Raw genomic sequence first — 17,148 nt, forward strand, 5'->3', positions numbered from 1 at the left:
ATCAGTCATGATATAACAGCAAATTCATTCCTTCTCACTGCTCCTCCTCTCTGGTACAGCTTTTTCAGGCGGAGATGTTCAGCCGTCAGCAGATCCTGCACTCCATCATCAGTGATGGACAGCATCTACTGGAGCAAGGCCAGGTTGACGACAGGTAAGACCCTCGTGGTCAGCATTCACTCTGAGGAAACTGGTGCACGGCCACACTGTAGTCGAGAAGGGGACTGTGCGCAAGAAGTCGATCCCTTTCAGGTGCGCGGATGTGCAGGAACCATGCAGTGCGAGAAACATGCAGTGCACTACAAAAGAAAATTAGAGGGAACATTGCTCACAGTCCTGTCATGTGTCCAAGGGCAGTAATTCTGTCTTAGAGAGTCCATTATTTCAAAAGAATAAACCTTCTTTATGAATTAATATCTGATTAATTTTGGTGTAATAAAAATTCACTCAGTTCAAAAGAAATTCAGATGGACATATCAAATCAGGGTGGAATTTAAATGATTTTGACCTGCAAGGCCCATTTATTCATCATCCAGTCTTTGCAGGCCTCTACTGGCTACCCATGGCCTGGAGAATTGACCAAGTTCCTGTAGCTTATCTGTGAATCCCTCCATGTATTGCCTATCCCTACTGTCATGATCTGCTCAATATCCCTGTGAGCACCCTCTGATACCACCTTAATTCTCCACTCCAACATCAGGGGGTCCTTCAGCCAATTTGCCCTGCTCTCTGGAACTCACTCCCTTAGAATGCTATCTCTGCCCCTGCTCCCCTGGCCTACAAGTGCCTCTTGGAGGCCGTGAGTTACAATTTAGCATGTAAAGTGTGTGGATTGGCTTCAGATCACATGTTAATATTTTTACAAGATGAACCCTGATCCCAATAACCCACTTCTGGGTTTTACAGAGGTGTGGGACAAAGGGCAGGCAACCAACACATTCCCATATTCCTTTGAGGCTGGCAGCCTCCAATTTAATCTGTTTTGTAGATTTAACAGAAGCCAGTCAGGTCATGTTTCCCAAGCATTGGGAAAGCCAAGAGCTGAAGGGAGGCAAGGACAGCTTCAGGGGAAGGTGAGTGCCTTTATAACACTGCTTGTGGGCCAGGTGGAGCAGGAACATAAGCATGTCAGCTTAAAACTAGAGCTGGGCTGGTCAGAGGTGTCATCAGGATGCTCTTCTTCACACACAGCATTGTGGAAATCTGGGACTTTTTCCACCAGAAAGCTGTTAAGGCTGGTGGGGGTGGGGAGTGGTCAATGTAAAAATTCAAGGCCGCAATGGATAAACTTTTGCTTGGTAAGGATATTAAGAGATATGGAGGAAAAATGCATAAATGGAGGTAAGATGCAGATCAATCATGACCTAAATGAGTGACAGAGTGGGTATAAGACCGAATGGCCTCCTCCTGATCTTATGTAACAGATTTGAGGAGCTGAATAGCCTCCTCCTATTCCTCTGTAACAGGTTTGAAGAGTTGAATTGCCTCCTCAGACTTCCATGTAACAGTTTCAAGAGTTGAATGGCCCCTTCCTATATAACAGGTTTAAGTGGTTGAATGTCATCCTCCCATGTAACGGGCTCAAGGGGCTAAATGGCTTCTTGTGTTCCCAGATCAGAAGTATTTTACCACCTGAGAAACGCATAACAGATCCTGATGATGGAGACCGGGGGGGCGAGCAATAGCTTGGCGCTAATAAAACACTTAATTTAGTTATCTTTTGTTCTCCCCCTCAGGGATGAATTTAACTCAAAGTTGGCCATGCTAAGTAACCAATGGCAAGGAGTGATTCGCCGTGCGCAGCAGCGGAGGGGGATTATTGACAGTCAGATCCGGCAGTGGCAGCGTTACCGGGAGATGGCGGAGAAGCTGAGGAAGTGGCTGTTGGACGTGTCCCAACAGCTTGAGCGGAGGTGGAGTAGTGCAGCTCCCATCGCCCTGCAGCAGGCCAGGGCTCTGTTGGATGAGGTGCAGGTGAGCGCAACAGTTACCAAAGTGAATCCAACATCACCGTCATATAGCCGTTTCATTGTCAGAGGGCGCAGCAAATTAATGGGATGTGCACTGGAGAAGAGTAATCCAGAATTTCTGTTATGTACTATTATAGACTATTCCATGGTATAGTCCCAGTGTTCAATCCTGCTTTACCGTATCCATCTCCTGTCCCACGTTACAGTCCCTGTCTAGTCCCCCATGCTGCTGTATGTGCACTCAGTCCTCCCTGATTCTGCTTCTGCACCCATTTCTCTCACGTTGTGTGCACATCTGTGCCCATTCCCCTGGAGTCACTGTGCCTGCGCCCTGTTTCCTCCACTGCTGCTTCCACGACCAGTACCATTGAGGAAACCTTCCCTTCCTCATCTCCTTTGCTTCCATTTCTGGGAATAGGCTATCAACCAATATTCACTACAAGCCCAATGACTCCCACAAACACTGCACTTCCTCACATCCTGCTTCCTGTCTACTCTCCCAGTTTCTCTGTCTCTATTGCACCTTTTCTGATGATGTAATCTTCCATACCAACGCTTCAAATATGTCTCCCTTTTTCTTCAGCCGAGGACCACCCCCTAACTGTGGTTGACAGGGCCCTCGACTGTGTCTGTTCCATTCCCCCCACTTCTCCTCTTACTCCTTCCCCTCCCTCCCAGAACCAGATGGGCTTCCCCTTGTCCTCAGCTTCCACGGATCATCCTTCCCTATTTCCAATGTTTTTCCTCAAATAGCCAGCCGGTGAAGGATAAAACCAGAGCCTAAACTTTACAAACTTGAAGCTTTTATTCAGATTGACACATATTACAAACATGCACCTCCAAACCCAACAGCTGCAGCTTCAGTCTGTTCCGATTATGTAGGAGCACAAGTGAACCCCCCTCCCCCCCAGTTAATGTCCACCACCCTGAATACAAATAAACTCGAATTAACTTCTGCCACCTCCTAATCTACGATTAGCGGGGTAAACAGGAAAGTAAAGGCCGCAATCAGATCAGCCATGATCTTATCAAATAGCAGAGCAGGCTCAAGGGGCCGAGTGGTCTACTGCTGCTCCTAATTCATATGTTCATAATCTGATGCCACCACCAAACACACATTCCCTTCATAATGTTCACTCCCTGAAAACCTGGTCCACTCCTCAATCACCCCCAACACCCAATCCCCAGCTGCAGACATCTTTCCACGATAGCATAGGAGATGCAATATCTGGCCCTTTACCTCCTCCCTTCTCATCACTGCAAGGTCACAAACTCTACTAGGTGAAACAGTGACTTACTTGTACTTTCAAGTTTAGTATACTGGATTCACTGCTTGTGATATTGTCTCCTCTATATTAGGGAGACCAAATGCAGATTTGGTGACTGCTTTGTGGAACATCTCTGTTTAGTCCACAAGTGTGACCCTGAGCTTCCGATCACCTGTCATTTTAATTCTCCATCCCAATTCCACTCTGACCTCTCTGTCCTCGGCCTCCTACTCCGTTCCAATGCAGTTCAACATAAGCTCGAGGAACAGCAGCTCATCTATCAGTTAGGCGCTTTACAACATTTTGCACTCAGCATCGAGCTCAACAATTTCAAGTCTTAATGATTGCGCTCTTTAGTTGTTTAATTTTGTTTTGGATGGCATCTGTTGATGATGATTCTGTTTTTCTCATTCACATGTCCACTGGGCCCGTCTTTTGTTTCTTTACTTTTCTCATTTCCATCTCCTTTCTCCTCGCACCATCTTCCCTTTTATCATTCAATCTCTTTCGCCTTCCATTCTATCACACAAGTCTTTTGTTCTTTCCTCCCTCCCCCTTTCCCTACCCCTGGATTTGCTTGAAGCCAATTACTCCTCTGACTATGCTCAATTCTAATGGATGGTCATTGACCTGAAAAATTATCTCTGCTCCTCTCTTTACAGATGCTGCCTGACCTGCTGAGCAGCATTTTCAGTTTTTATTCCGGGTTACTGTATCCTCACCCAATTCTGTCAGACTGTGACACTGCCCACTCCCTTCAGGCCATGGCAGTATTCAATCCTGTCTCGCTGTATTAGTGTCCAATTCCATCGCGCCATGACACCACCCAACCCTGTCGCGCCGTGGCAACATCCAATCCCATTGCACCGTGTTTTTGTCCAATCCCGTCGTGCCGTGGCAGCGTCCAATCCCGTCGCGCCGTGGCAGCGTCCAATCCCGTCGCGCCGTGGCAGCGTCCAATCCCGTCGCGCCGTGGCAGCGTCCAATCCCGTCGCGCCGTGGCAGCGTCCAATCCTGTCGCGCCGTGGCAGGGTCCAATCCCGTCGTGCCATGTTAGTGCCCAATCCTGTTGCATTGTGGCAGCATCTTCTAGCGTATTAATTTCTTACCGTGTCTAACTCATTAATTACTGCACTGCTTAAAGTCAAGAGTCCAGAAGAAATTCTTGCATGGTCAGCAGCTCTGGTATTTCGTAAGTGTGACCATTGCTGCCAACACTTTCTGGCTCTGGCCATCTTGACTATCATCCTAATTCAGAGATCAGTCTAATGTCTTGTGTCTCGGATCCCAACAGACCATCCCTTCAAGACATTGATGAATGTACTCTTCACCTTCTCTCTCACTTGCAGTTGAAAGAGAAAGTGCTGCAGCGTCAGCAGGGGAGCTACATCCTGACAGTGGAGGCGGGGAAACAACTCCTGCTGTCTGCTGATAGTGGGGCCGAGGCTGCCCTCCAGGCTGAGCTCACCGATGTCCAAGAGCAATGGAGGGCAGCCAACATCCATCTAGAGGAACAGAGAAAGCAACTGAATATTTTATTAAAGGTAAGTATCGACTCAATTACTCTGGTGATGTTACGTTGTACAATTGGCCATGTTGTAATGTGTTGTGTAGCATCTAAAACATCCTGAAACACTTCAGAGGAAGAAACAAATGAACATTGAGTCTTTATTGGAAGGATTTGGGGAGTCAAAAAATATTGTGACAAAGGGGGTGCAGAATGGGGGCTAGGAACAGAAGGTGGGGAGGTAGCAGGGTGGAAGCTAAAAGCTGTAACGGGTTGTAGAACATTAGAGACTGAAGAGTTTGGGCACATCCTTCAAACACTGGAGGATCCACTGAACACTGTAGAAAAATAGGAGTCCTGTCACTGATGGTCAGTGAAGAGAGTTGGGAGCTCGTCTCTGTCACTGATGGTCATTGTAGAGAGATAGGAGCTTGTCTCTCTCACTGATGGTCAGTGTAGAGAGATGGGAGCTTGTCTCTCTCACTGATGGTCATTGTAGAGAGATGGGAGCTTGTCTCTCTCACTGATGGTCAGTGTAGAGAGATGGGAGCTTGTCTCTCTCACTGATGGTCAGTGTAGAGAGATGGGAGCTTGTCTCTGTCACTGATGGTCATTGTAGAGAGATGGGAGCGTCTCTCTCACTGATGGTCAGTGTAGAGATGGGAGCTTGTCTCTCTCACTGATGGTCATTGTAGAGAGATGGGGGCTTGTCTCTCTCACTGATGGTCAGTGTAGGGAGATGGGAGCTTGTCTCTGTCACTGATGGTCAGTGTAGAGCGATGGGAGCTTGTCTCTCTCACTGATGGTCAGTGTAGAGAGATGGGAGCTTGTCTCTCTCACTGATGGTCAGTGTAGAGATGGGAGCTTGTCTCTCTCACTGATGGTCATTGTAGAGAGATGGGAGCTTGTCTCTCTCACTGATGGTCAGTGTAGAGATGGGAGCTTGTCTCTCTCACTGATGGTCATTGTAGAGAGATGGGAGCTTGTCTCTGTCACTGATGGTCAGTGTAGAGAGATGGGGGCTTGTCTCTGGCACTGATGGTCAGTGTAGAGCGATGGGAGCTTGTCTCTGTCACTGATGGTCAGTGTAGAGAGATGGGAGCTTGTCTCTCTCACTGATGGTCAGTGTAGAGAGATGGGAGCTTGTCTCTCTCACTGATGGTCAGTGTAGAGAGATGGGAGCTTGTCTCTGTCACTGATGGTCAGTGTAGAGAGATGGGAGCTTGTCTCTCTCACTGATGGTCAGTGTAGGGAGATGGGAGCTTGTCTCTGTCACTGATGGTCAGTGTAGAGCGATGGGAGCTTGTCTCTGTCACTGATGGTCAGTGTAGAGATGGGAGCTTGTCTCTGTCACTGATGGTCATTGTAGAGAGATGGGAGCTTGTCTCTGTCACTGATGGTCAGTGTAGAGAGATGGGAGCTTGTCTCTGTCACTGATGGTCAGTGTAGAGAGATGGGAGCTTGTCTCTGTCACTGATGGTCAGTGTAGAGAGATGGGAGCTTGTCTCTGGCACTGATGGTCAGTGTAGAGCGATGGGAGCTTGTCTCTCTCACTGATGGTCAGTGTAGAGATGGGAGCTTGTCTCTGTCACTGATGGTCAGTGTAGAGCGATGGGAGCTTGTCTCTCTCACTGATGGTCAGTGTAGGGAGATGGGAGCTTGTCTCTCTCACTGATGGTCAGTGTAGAGAGATGGGAGCTTGTCTCTTTCACTGATGGTCAGTGTAGAGCGATGGGAGCTTGTCTCTGTCACTGATGGTCAGTGTAGAGAGATGGGGGCTTGTCTCTGTCACTGATGGTCAGTGTAGAGAGATGGGAGCTTGTCTCTGTCACTGATGGTCAGTGTAGAGAGATGGGAGCTTGTCTCTGTCACTGATGGTCAGTGTAGAGAGATGGGGGCTTGTCTCTGTCACTGATGGTCAGTGTAGAGAGATGGGGGCTTGTCTCTGTCACTGATGGTCAGTGTAGAGAGATGGGAGCTTGTCTCTGGCACTGATGGTCAGTGTAGAGAGATGGGAGCTTGTCTCTGTCACTGATGGTCAGTGTAGAGATGGGAGCTTGTCTCTGGCACTGATGGTCAGTGTAGAGAGATGGGAGCTTGTCTCTGTCACTGATGGTCAGTGTAGAGATGGGAGCTTGTCTCTGTCACTGATGGTCAGTGTAGAGAGATGGGAGCTTGTCTCTGTCACTGATGGTCAGTGTAGAGAGATGGGAGCTTGTCTCTCTCACTGATGGTCAGTGTAGAGAGATGGGAGCTTGTCTCTGTCACTGATGGTCAGTGTAGAGAGATAGGAGCTTGTCTCTGTCACTGATGGTCAGTGTAGAGAGATGGGGGCTTGTCTCTGTCACTGATGGTCAGTGTAGAGAGATGGGGGCTTGTCTCTGTCACTGATGGTCAGTGTAGAGAGATGGGGGCTTGTCTCTCTCACTGATGATCAATGTAGAGATGGGAGCTTGTCTCTGTCATTAATGGTTATTGTGGAGAGATGGGGGCTTGTCTCTGTCACTGATGGTCAGTGTAGAGAGATGGGGGCTTGTCTCTGTCACTGATGGTCAGTGTAGAGAGATGGGAGCTTGTCTCTCTCACTGATGGTCAGTGTAGAGAGATGGGAGCTTGTCTCTGTCACTGATGGTCAGTGTAGAGAGATGGGAGCTTGTCTCTCTCACTGATGGTCAGTGTAGAGAGATGGGAGCTTGTCTCTCTCACTGATGGTCAGTGTAGAGAGATGGGAGCTTGTCTCTCTCACTGATGGTCAGTGTAGAGAGATGGGAGCTTGTCTCTGTCACTGATGGTCAGTGTAGAGAGATGGGAGCTTGTCTCTGTCACTGATGGTCAGTGTAGAGAGATGGGAGCTTGTCTCTCTCACTGATGGTCAGTGTAGAGAGATGGGAGCTTGTCTCTGTCACTGATGGTCAGTGTAGAGATGGGAGCTTGTCTCTCTCACTGATGGTCAGTGTAGAGAGATGGGAGCTTGTCTCTGTCACTGATGGTCAGTGTAGAGATGGGAGCTTGTCTCTGTCACTGATGGTCAGTGTAGAGAGATGGGAGCTTGTCTCTGTCACTGATGGTCAGTGTAGAGAGATGGGAGCTTGTCTCTGTCACTGATGGTCAGTGTAGAGATGGGAGCTTGTCTCTGTCACTGATGGTCAGTGTAGAGAGATGGGAGCTTGTCTCTGGCACTGATGGTCAGTGTAGAGATGGGAGCTTGTCTCTCTCACTGATGGTCAGTGTAGAGAGATGGGAGCTTGTCTCTCTCATTGATGGTCAGTGTAGAGCGATGGGAGCTTGTCTCTGTCACTGATGGTCAGTGTAGAGAGATGGGAGCTTGTCTCTGTCACTGATGGTCAGTGTAGAGAGATGGGGGCTTGTCTCTCTCACTGATGGTCAGTGTAGAGATGGGAGCTTCTCTCTGTCACTGATGGTCAGTGTAGAGAGATGGGAGCTTGTCTCTGTCACTGATGGTCAGTGTAGAGAGATGGGAGCTTGTCTCTGTCACTGATGGTCAGTGTAGAGAGATGGGAACTTGTCTCTGTCACTGATGGTCATTGTGGAGAGATGGGAGCTTGTCTCTGTCACTGATGGTCATTGTGGAGAGATGGGAGCTTGTCTCTGTCACTGATGGTCAGTGTAGAGATGGGAGCTTGTCTCTCTCACTGATGGTCAGTGTAGAGAGATGGGAGCTTGTCTCTCTCACTGATGGTCAGTGTAGAGATGGGAGCTTGTCTCTCTCACTGATGGTCAGTGTAGAGAGATGGGAGCTTGTCTCTCTCACTGATGGTCAGTGTAGAGCGATGGGAGCTTGTCTCAGTCACTGATGGTCATTGTAGAGATGGGAGCTTGTCTCTCTCACTGATGGTCAGTGTAGAGATGGGAGCTTGTCTCTGTCACTGATGGTCAGTGTAGAGAGATGGGAGCTTGTCTCTGTCACTGATGGTCAGTGTAGAGAGATGGGGGCTTGTCTCTGTCACTGATGGTCAGTGTAGAGAGATGGGAGCTTGTCTCTCTCACTGATGGTCATTGTGGAGAGATGGGGGCTTGTCTCTGTCACTGATGGTCAGTGTAGAGAGATGGGGGCTTGTCTCTCTCACTGATGGTCAGTGTAGAGAGATGGGAGCTTGTCTCTCTCACTGATGGTCATTGTGGAGAGATGGGGGCTTGTCTCTGTCACTGATGGTCAGTGTAGAGAGATGGGGGCTTGTCTCTGTCACTGATGGTCAGTGTAGAGAGATGGGAACTTGTCTCTCTCACTGATGGTCAGTGTAGAGAGATGGGAGCTTGTCTCTGTCACTGATGGTCAGTGTAGAGATGGGAGCTTGTCTCTGTCACTGATGGTCAGTGTAGAGAGATGGGGGCTTGTCTCTGTCACTGATGGTCAGTGTAGAGAGATGGGGGCTTGTCTCTGTCACTGATGGTCAGTGTAGAGAGATGGGAGCTTGTCTCTCTCACTGATGGTCAGTGTAGAGAGATGGGGGCTTGTCTCTGTCACTGATGGTCAGTGTAGAGAGATGGGAGCTTGTCTCTCTCACTGATGGTCAGTGTAGAGATGGGAGCTTGTCTCTGTCACTGATGGTCAGTGTAGAGAGATGGGAGCTTGTCTCTCTCACTGATGGTCATTGTGGAGAGATGGGGGCTTGTCTCTGTCACTGATGGTCATTGTGGAGAGATGGGGGCTTGTCTCTGTCACTGATGGTCAGTGTAGAGAGATGGGAGCTTGTCTCTGTCACTGATGATCAATGTAGAGATGGGAGCTTGTCTCTGTCACTGATGGTCAGTGTAGAGAGATGGGAGCTTGGCTCTCTCACTGATGGTCACTGTAGAGAGATGGGAGCTTGTCTCTGTCACTGATGGTCAGTGTAGAGAGATGGGAGCTTGTCTCTCTCACTGATGGTCAGTGTAGAGAGATGGGAGCTTGTCTCTCTCACTGATGGTCAGTGTAGAGAGATGGGGGCTTGTCTCTCTCACTGATGGTCAGTGTAGAGATGGGAGCTTGTCTCTGTCACTGATGGTCAGTGTAGAGCGATGGGAGCTTGTCTCTGTCACTGATGGTCAGTGTAGAGAGATAGGAGCTTGTCTCTCTCACTGATGGTCAGTGTAGAGAGATGGGAGCTTGTCTCTGTCACTGATGGTCAGTGTAGAGAGATGGGAGCTTGTCTCTGTCACTGATGGTCCGTGTAGAGAGATGGGAGCTTGTCTCTGTCACTGATGGTCAGTGTAGAGAGATGGGGGCTTGTCTCTCTCACTGATGGTCAGTGTAGAGAGATAGGAGCTTGTCTCTGTCACTGATGGTCAGTGTAGAGAGATGGGAGCTTGTCTCTGTCACTGATGGTCAGTGTAGAGAGATGGGAGCTTGTCTCTGTCACTGATGGTCCGTGTAGAGAGATGGGAGCTTGTCTCTCTCACTGATGGTCAGTGTAGAGAGATAGGAGCTTGTCTCTGTCACTGATGGTCAGTGTAGAGCGATGGGAGCTTGTCTCTGGCACTGATGGTCAGTGTAGAGAGATGGGGGCTTGTCTCTGGCACTGATGGTCAGTGTAGAGAGATGGGGGCTTGTCTCTGGCACTGATGGTCAGTGTAGAGAGATGGGGGCTTGTCTCTGGCACTGATGGTCAGTGTAGAGAGATGGGGGCTTGTCTCTGGCACTGATGGTCAGTGTAGAGATGGGAGCTTGTCTCTGTCACTGATGGTCAGTGTAGAGAGATGGGAGCTTGTCTCTGTCACTGATGGTCAGTGTAGAGAGATGGGAGCTTGTCTCTGTCACTGATGGTCAGTGTAGAGAGATGGGAGCTTGTCTCTGTCACTGATGGTCAGTGTAGAGCGATGGGAGCTTGTCTCTGGCACTGATGGTCAGTGTAGAGATGGGAGCTTGTCTCTGGCACTGATGGTCAGTGTAGAGCGATGGGAGCTTGTCTCTGGCACTGATGGTCAGTGTAGAGAGATGGGAGCTTGTCTCTCTCACTGATGGTCAGTGTAGAGCGATGGGAGCTTGTCTCTCTCACTGATGGTCAGTGTAGAGCGATGGGAGCTTGTCTCTGGCACTGATGGTCAGTGTAGAGAGATGGGAGCTTGTCTCTCTCACTGATGGTCAGTGTAGAGAGATGGGAGCTTGTCTCTCTCACTGATGGTCAGTGTAGAGAGATGGGAGCTTGTCTCTGTCACTGATGGTCAGTGTAGAGCGATGGGAGCTTGTCTCTGGCACTGATGGTCAGTGTAGAGAGATGGGAGCTTGTCTCTCTCACTGATGGTCAGTGTAGAGAGATGGGAGCTTGTCTCTGTCACTGATGGTCAGTGTAGAGCGATGGGAGCTTGTCTCTGGCACTGATGGTCAGTGTAGAGAGATGGGAGCTTGTCTCTCTCACTGATGGTCAGTGTAGAGAGATGGGAGCTTGTCTCTGTCACTGATGGTCAGTGTAGAGAGATAGGAGCTTGTCTCTCTCACTGATGGTCAGTGTAGAGATGGGAGCTTGTCTCTGGCACTGATGGTCAGTGTAGAGCGATGGGAGCTTGTCTCTGGCACTGATGGTCAGTGTAGAGAGATAGGAGCTTGTCTCTCTCACTGATGGTCAGTGTAGAGAGATAGGAGCTTGTCTCTCTCACTGATGGTCAGTGTAGAGCGATGGGAGCTTGTCTCTGGCACTGATGGTCAGTGTAGAGAGATGGGAGCTTGTCTCTCTCACTGATGGTCAGTGTAGAGAGATAGGAGCTTGTCTCTCTCACTGATGGTCAGTGTAGAGAGATAGGAGCTTGTCTCTCTCACTGATGGTCAGTGTAGAGAGATGGGGGCTTGTCTCTGTCACTGATGGTCATTGTAGAGAGATAGGAGCTTGTCTCTGGCACTGATGGTCAGTGTAGAGAGATAGGAGCTTGTCTCTGTCACTGATGGTCAGTGTAGAGAGATGGGAGCTTGTCTCTGTCACTGATGGTCAGTGTAGAGAGATGGGAGCTTGTCTCTCTCACTGATGGTCAGTGTAGAGAGATGGGAGCTTGTCTCTCTCACTGATGGTCAGTGTAGAGAGATGGGAGCTTGTCTCTCTCACTGATGGTCAGTGTAGAGAGATGAGAGCTTGTCTCTCTCACTGATGGTCAGTGTAGAGAGATGGGAGCTTGTCTCTGTCACTGATGGTCAGTGTAGAGAGATGGGAGCTTGTCTCTCTCACTGATGGTCAGTGTAGAGAGATGGGAGCTTGTCTCTGGCACTGATGGTCAGTGTAGAGAGATGGGGGCTTGTCTCTCTCACTGATGGTCAGTGTAGAGAGATGGGAGCTTGTCTCTCTCACTGATGGTCAGTGTAGAGCGATGGGAGCTTGTCTCTCTCACTGATGGTCAGTGTAGAGAGATGGGAGCTTGTCTCTGGCACTGATGGTCAGTGTAGAGAGATGGGAGCTTGTCTCTCTCACTGATGGTCAGTGTAGAGATGGGAGCTTGTCTCTCTCACTGATGGTCAGTGTAGAGAGATGGGGGCTTGTCTCTGTCACTGATGGTCAGTGTAGAGATGGGAGCTTGTCTCTCTCACTGATGGTCAGTGTAGAGAGATGGGGGCTTGTCTCTCTCACTGATGGTCAGTGTAGAGAGATGGGAGCTTGTCTCTCTCACTGATGGTCAGTGTAGAGATGGGAGCTTGTCTCTGTCACTGATGGTCAGTGTAGAGAGATTGTGGCTTGTCTCTCTCACTGATGGTCAGTGTAGAGAGATGGGAGCTTGTCTCTCTCACTGATGGTCATTGTGGAGAGATGGGAGCTTGTCTCTCTCACTGATGGTCAGTGTAGAGAGATGGGAGCTTGTCTCTCTCACTGATGGTCAGTGTAGAGAGATGGGAGCTTGTCTCTCTCACTGATGGTCAGTGTAGAGATGGGAGCTTGTCTCTGTCACTGATGGTCAGTGTAGAGAGATGGGGGCTTGTCTCTGTCACTGATGGTCAGTGTAGAGAGATGGGGGCTTGTCTCTGTCACTGATGGTCAGTGTAGAGAGATGGGGGCTTGTCTCTGTCACTGATGGTCAGTGTAGAGAGATGGGAGCTTGTCTCTGTCACTGATGGTCAGTGTAGAGAGATGGGAGCTTGTCTCTCTCACTGATGGTCAGTGTAGAGAGATGGGGGCTTGTCTCTCTCACTGATGGTCATTGTGGAGAGATGGGGGCTTGTCTCTGTCACTGATGGTCAGTGTAGAGAGATGGGGGCTTGTCTCTGTCACTGATGGTCAGTGTAGAGAGATGGGGGCTTGTCTCTGTCACTGATGGTCAGTGTAGAGAGATGGGAGCTTGTCTCTCTCACTGATGGTCAGTGTAGAGAGATGGGAGCTTGTCTCTGTCACTGATGGTCATTGTGGAGAGATGGGAGCTTGTCTCTCTCACTGATGGTCAGTGTAGAGAGATGGGAGCTTGTCTCTCTCACTGATGGTCAGTGTAGAGAGATGGGAGCTTGTCTCTGTCACTGATGGTCAGTGTAGAGAGATGGGAGCTTGTCTCTCTCACTGATGGTCAGTGTAGAGAGATGGGAGCTTGTCTCTGTCACTGATGGTCAGTGTAGAGAGATGGGAGCTTGTCTCTCTCACTGATGGTCAGTGTAGAGAGATGGGGGCTTGTCTCTCTCACTGATGGTCAGTGTAGAGAGATGGGAGCTTGTCTCTCTCACTGATGGTCAGTGTAGAGAGATGGGAGCTTGTCTCTCTCACTGATGGTCAGTGTAGAGCGATGGGAGCTTGTCTCTCTCACTGATGGTCAGTGTAGAGAGATGGGAGCTTGTCTCTCTCACTGATGGTCAGTGTAGAGAGATGGGAGCTTGTCTCTCTCACTGATGGTCAGTGTAGAGAGATGGGGGCTTGTCTCTGTCACTGATGGTCAGTGTAGAGAGATGGGGGCTTGTCTCTGTCACTGATGGTCAGTGTAGAGAGATGGGAGCTTGTCTCTCTCACTGATGGTCAGTGTAGAGAGATGGGAGCTTGTCTCTGTCACTGATGGTCAGTGTAGAGATGGGAGCTTGTCTCTGTCACTGATGGTCAGTGTAGAGAGATGGGGGCTTGTCTCTGTCACTGATGGTCAGTGTAGAGAGATAGGAGCTTGTCTCTGTCACTGATGATCAATGTAGAGAGATAGGAGCTTGTCTCTGTCACTGATGGTCAGTGTAGAGAGATGGGAGCTTGTCTCTCTCACTGATGGTCATTGTGGAGAGATGGGGGCTTGTCTCTCTCACTGATGGTCAGTGTAGAGAGATGGGAGCTTGTCTCTGTCACTGATGGTCAGTGTAGAGAGATGGGAGCTTGTCTCTCTCACTGATGGTCATTGTGGAGAGATGGGGGCTTGTCTCTGTCACTGATGGTCAGTGTAGAGAGATGGGGGCTTGTCTCTCTCACTGATGGTCAGTGTAGAGAGATGGGGGCTTGTCTCTGTCACTGATGGTCAGTGTAGAGAGATGGGGGCTTGTCTCTGTCACTGATGGTCAGTGTAGAGAGATGGGAGCTTGTCTCTCTCACTGATGGTCAGTGTAGAGAGATGGGAGCTTGTCTCTCTCACTGATGGTCAGTGTAGAGAGATGGGAGCTTGTCTCTCTCACTGATGGTCAGTGTAGAGAGATGGGAGCTTGTCTCTCTCACTGATGGTCAGTGTAGAGATGGGAGCTTGTCTCTCTCACTGATGGTCAGTGTAGAGCGATGGGAGCTTGTCTCTCTCACTGATGGTCAGTGTAGAGAGATGGGAGCTTGTCTCTCTCACTGATGGTCAGTGTAGAGAGATGGGAGCTTGTCTCTCTCACTGATGGTCAGTGTAGAGATGGGAGCTTGTCTCTCTCACTGATGGTCAGTGTAGAGAGATGGGAGCTTGTCTCTCTCACTGATGGTCAGTGTAGAGTGATGGGAGCTTGTCTCTGTCACTGATGGTCAGTGTAGAGAGATGGGAGCTTGTCTCTCTCACTGATGGTCAGTGTAGAGCGATGGGAGCTTGTCTCTGGCACTGATGGTCAGTGTAGAGATGGGAGCTTGTCTCTGGCACTGATGGTCAGTGTAGAGAGATGGGGGCTTGTCTCTGGCACTGATGGTCAGTGTAGGGAGATGGGAGCTTGTCTCTCTCACTGATGGTCAGTGTAGAGAGATGGGAGCTTGTCTCTGTCACTGATGGTCAGTGTAGAGAGATGGGAGCTTGTCTCTGTCACTGATGGTCAGTGTAGAGAGATGGGAGCTTGTCTCTGTCACTGATGGTCAGTGTAGAGAGATGGGAACTTGTCTCTGTCACTGATGGTCATTGTGGAGAGATGGGAGCTTGTCTCTGTCACTGATGGTCATTGTGGAGAGATGGGAGCTTGTCTCTGTCACTGATGGTCAGTGTAGAGATGGGAGCTTGTCTCTCTCACTGATGGTCAGTGTAGAGAGATGGGAGCTTGTCTCTCTCACTGATGGTCAGTGTAGAGATGGGAGCTTGTCTCTCTCACTGATGGTCAGTGTAGAGAGATGGGAGCTTGTCTCTCTCACTGATGGTCAGTGTAGAGCGATGGGAGCTTGTCTCAGTCACTGATGGTCATTGTAGAGATGGGAGCTTGTCTCTCTCACTGATGGTCAGTGTAGAGATGGGAGCTTGTCTCTGTCACTGATGGTCAGTGTAGAGAGATGGGAGCTTGTCTCTGTCACTGATGGTCAGTGTAGAGAGATGGGGGCTTGTCTCTGTCACTGATGGTCAGTGTAGAGAGATGGGAGCTTGTCTCTCTCACTGATGGTCATTGTGGAGAGATGGGGGCTTGTCTCTGTCACTGATGGTCAGTGTAGAGAGATGGGGGCTTGTCTCTCTCACTGATGGTCAGTGTAGAGAGATGGGAGCTTGTCTCTCTCACTGATGGTCATTGTGGAGAGATGGGGGCTTGTCTCTGTCACTGATGGTCAGTGTAGAGAGATGGGGGCTTGTCTCTGTCACTGATGGTCAGTGTAGAGAGATGGGAACTTGTCTCTCTCACTGATGGTCAGTGTAGAGAGATGGGAGCTTGTCTCTGTCACTGATGGTCAGTGTAGAGATGGGAGCTTGTCTCTGTCACTGATGGTCAGTGTAGAGAGATGGGGGCTTGTCTCTGTCACTGATGGTCAGTGTAGAGAGATGGGGGCTTGTCTCTGTCACTGATGGTCAGTGTAGAGAGATGGGAGCTTGTCTCTCTCACTGATGGTCAGTGTAGAGAGATGGGGGCTTGTCTCTGTCACTGATGGTCAGTGTAGAGAGATGGGAGCTTGTCTCTCTCACTGATGGTCAGTGTAGAGATGGGAGCTTGTCTCTGTCACTGATGGTCAGTGTAGAGAGATGGGAGCTTGTCTCTCTCACTGATGGTCATTGTGGAGAGATGGGGGCTTGTCTCTGTCACTGATGGTCATTGTGGAGAGATGGGGGCTTGTCTCTCTCACTGATGGTCAGTGTAGAGAGATGGGAGCTTGTCTCTGTCACTGATGATCAATGTAGAGATGGGAGCTTGTCTCTGTCACTGATGGTCAGTGTAGAGAGATGGGAGCTTGGCTCTCTCACTGATGGTCACTGTAGAGAGATGGGAGCTTGTCTCTGTCACTGATGGTCAGTGTAGAGAGATGGGAGCTTGTCTCTCTCACTGATGGTCAGTGTAGAGAGATGGGAGCTTGTCTCTCTCACTGATGGTCAGTGTAGAGAGATGGGGGCTTGTCTCTCTCACTGATGGTCAGTGTAGAGATGGGAGCTTGTCTCTGTCACTGATGGTCAGTGTAGAGCGATGGGAGCTTGTCTCTGTCACTGATGGTCAGTGTAGAGAGATAGGAGCTTGTCTCTCTCACTGATGGTCAGTGTAGAGAGATGGGAGCTTGTCTCTGTCACTGATGGTCAGTGTAGAGAGATGGGAGCTTGTCTCTGTCACTGATGGTCCGTGTAGAGAGATGGGAGCTTGTCTCTGTCACTGATGGTCAGTGTAGAGAGATGGGGGCTTGTCTCTCTCACTGATGGTCAGTGTAGAGAGATAGGAGCTTGTCTCTGTCACTGATGGTCAGTGTAGAGAGATGGGAGCTTGTCTCTGTCACTGATGGTCAGTGTAGAGAGATGGGAGCTTGTCTCTGTCACTGATGGTCCGTGTAGAGAGATGGGAGCTTGTCTCTCTCACTGATGGTCAGTGTAGAGAGATAGGAGCTTGTCTCTGTCACTGATGGTCAGTGTAGAGCGATGGGAGCTTGTCTCTGGCACTGATGGTCAGTGTAGAGAGATGGGGGCTTGTCTCTGGCACTGATGGTCAGTGTAGAGAGATGGGGGCTTGTCTCTGGCACTGATGGTCAGTGTAGAGAGATGGGGGCTTGTCTCTGGCACTGATGGTCAGTGTAGAGAGATGGGGGCTTGTCTCTGGCACTGATGGTCAGTGTAGAGATGGGAGCTTGTCTCTGTCACTGATGGTCAGTGTAGAGAGATGGGAGCTTGTCTCTGTCACTGA

The 17,148-nt window shown here is 49.7% G+C and overlaps 1 protein-coding gene across 4 annotated transcripts in view; it reads left to right on the plus strand.

Moving 5' to 3' along the window:
• Positions 1-17,148, plus strand: part of LOC121275411 (nesprin-1-like) — a 198,822-nt gene that overhangs the window by 81,014 nt on the left and 100,660 nt on the right. For all 4 annotated transcript variants that reach the window (XM_041182983.1, XM_041182984.1, XM_041182985.1 and 1 more), the window contains 3 exons: positions 60-154; positions 1,737-1,974; positions 4,588-4,782. In XM_041182983.1, coding sequence (XP_041038917.1) covers positions 60-154; positions 1,737-1,974; positions 4,588-4,782 — 528 coding nt within the window. The remainder of the gene's footprint in view (positions 1-59; positions 155-1,736; positions 1,975-4,587; positions 4,783-17,148) is intronic.

This window comes from Carcharodon carcharias, chromosome 2 (assembly GCF_017639515.1).
Source record: "Carcharodon carcharias isolate sCarCar2 chromosome 2, sCarCar2.pri, whole genome shotgun sequence".
Taxonomy (NCBI): domain Eukaryota; kingdom Metazoa; phylum Chordata; class Chondrichthyes; order Lamniformes; family Lamnidae; genus Carcharodon; species Carcharodon carcharias.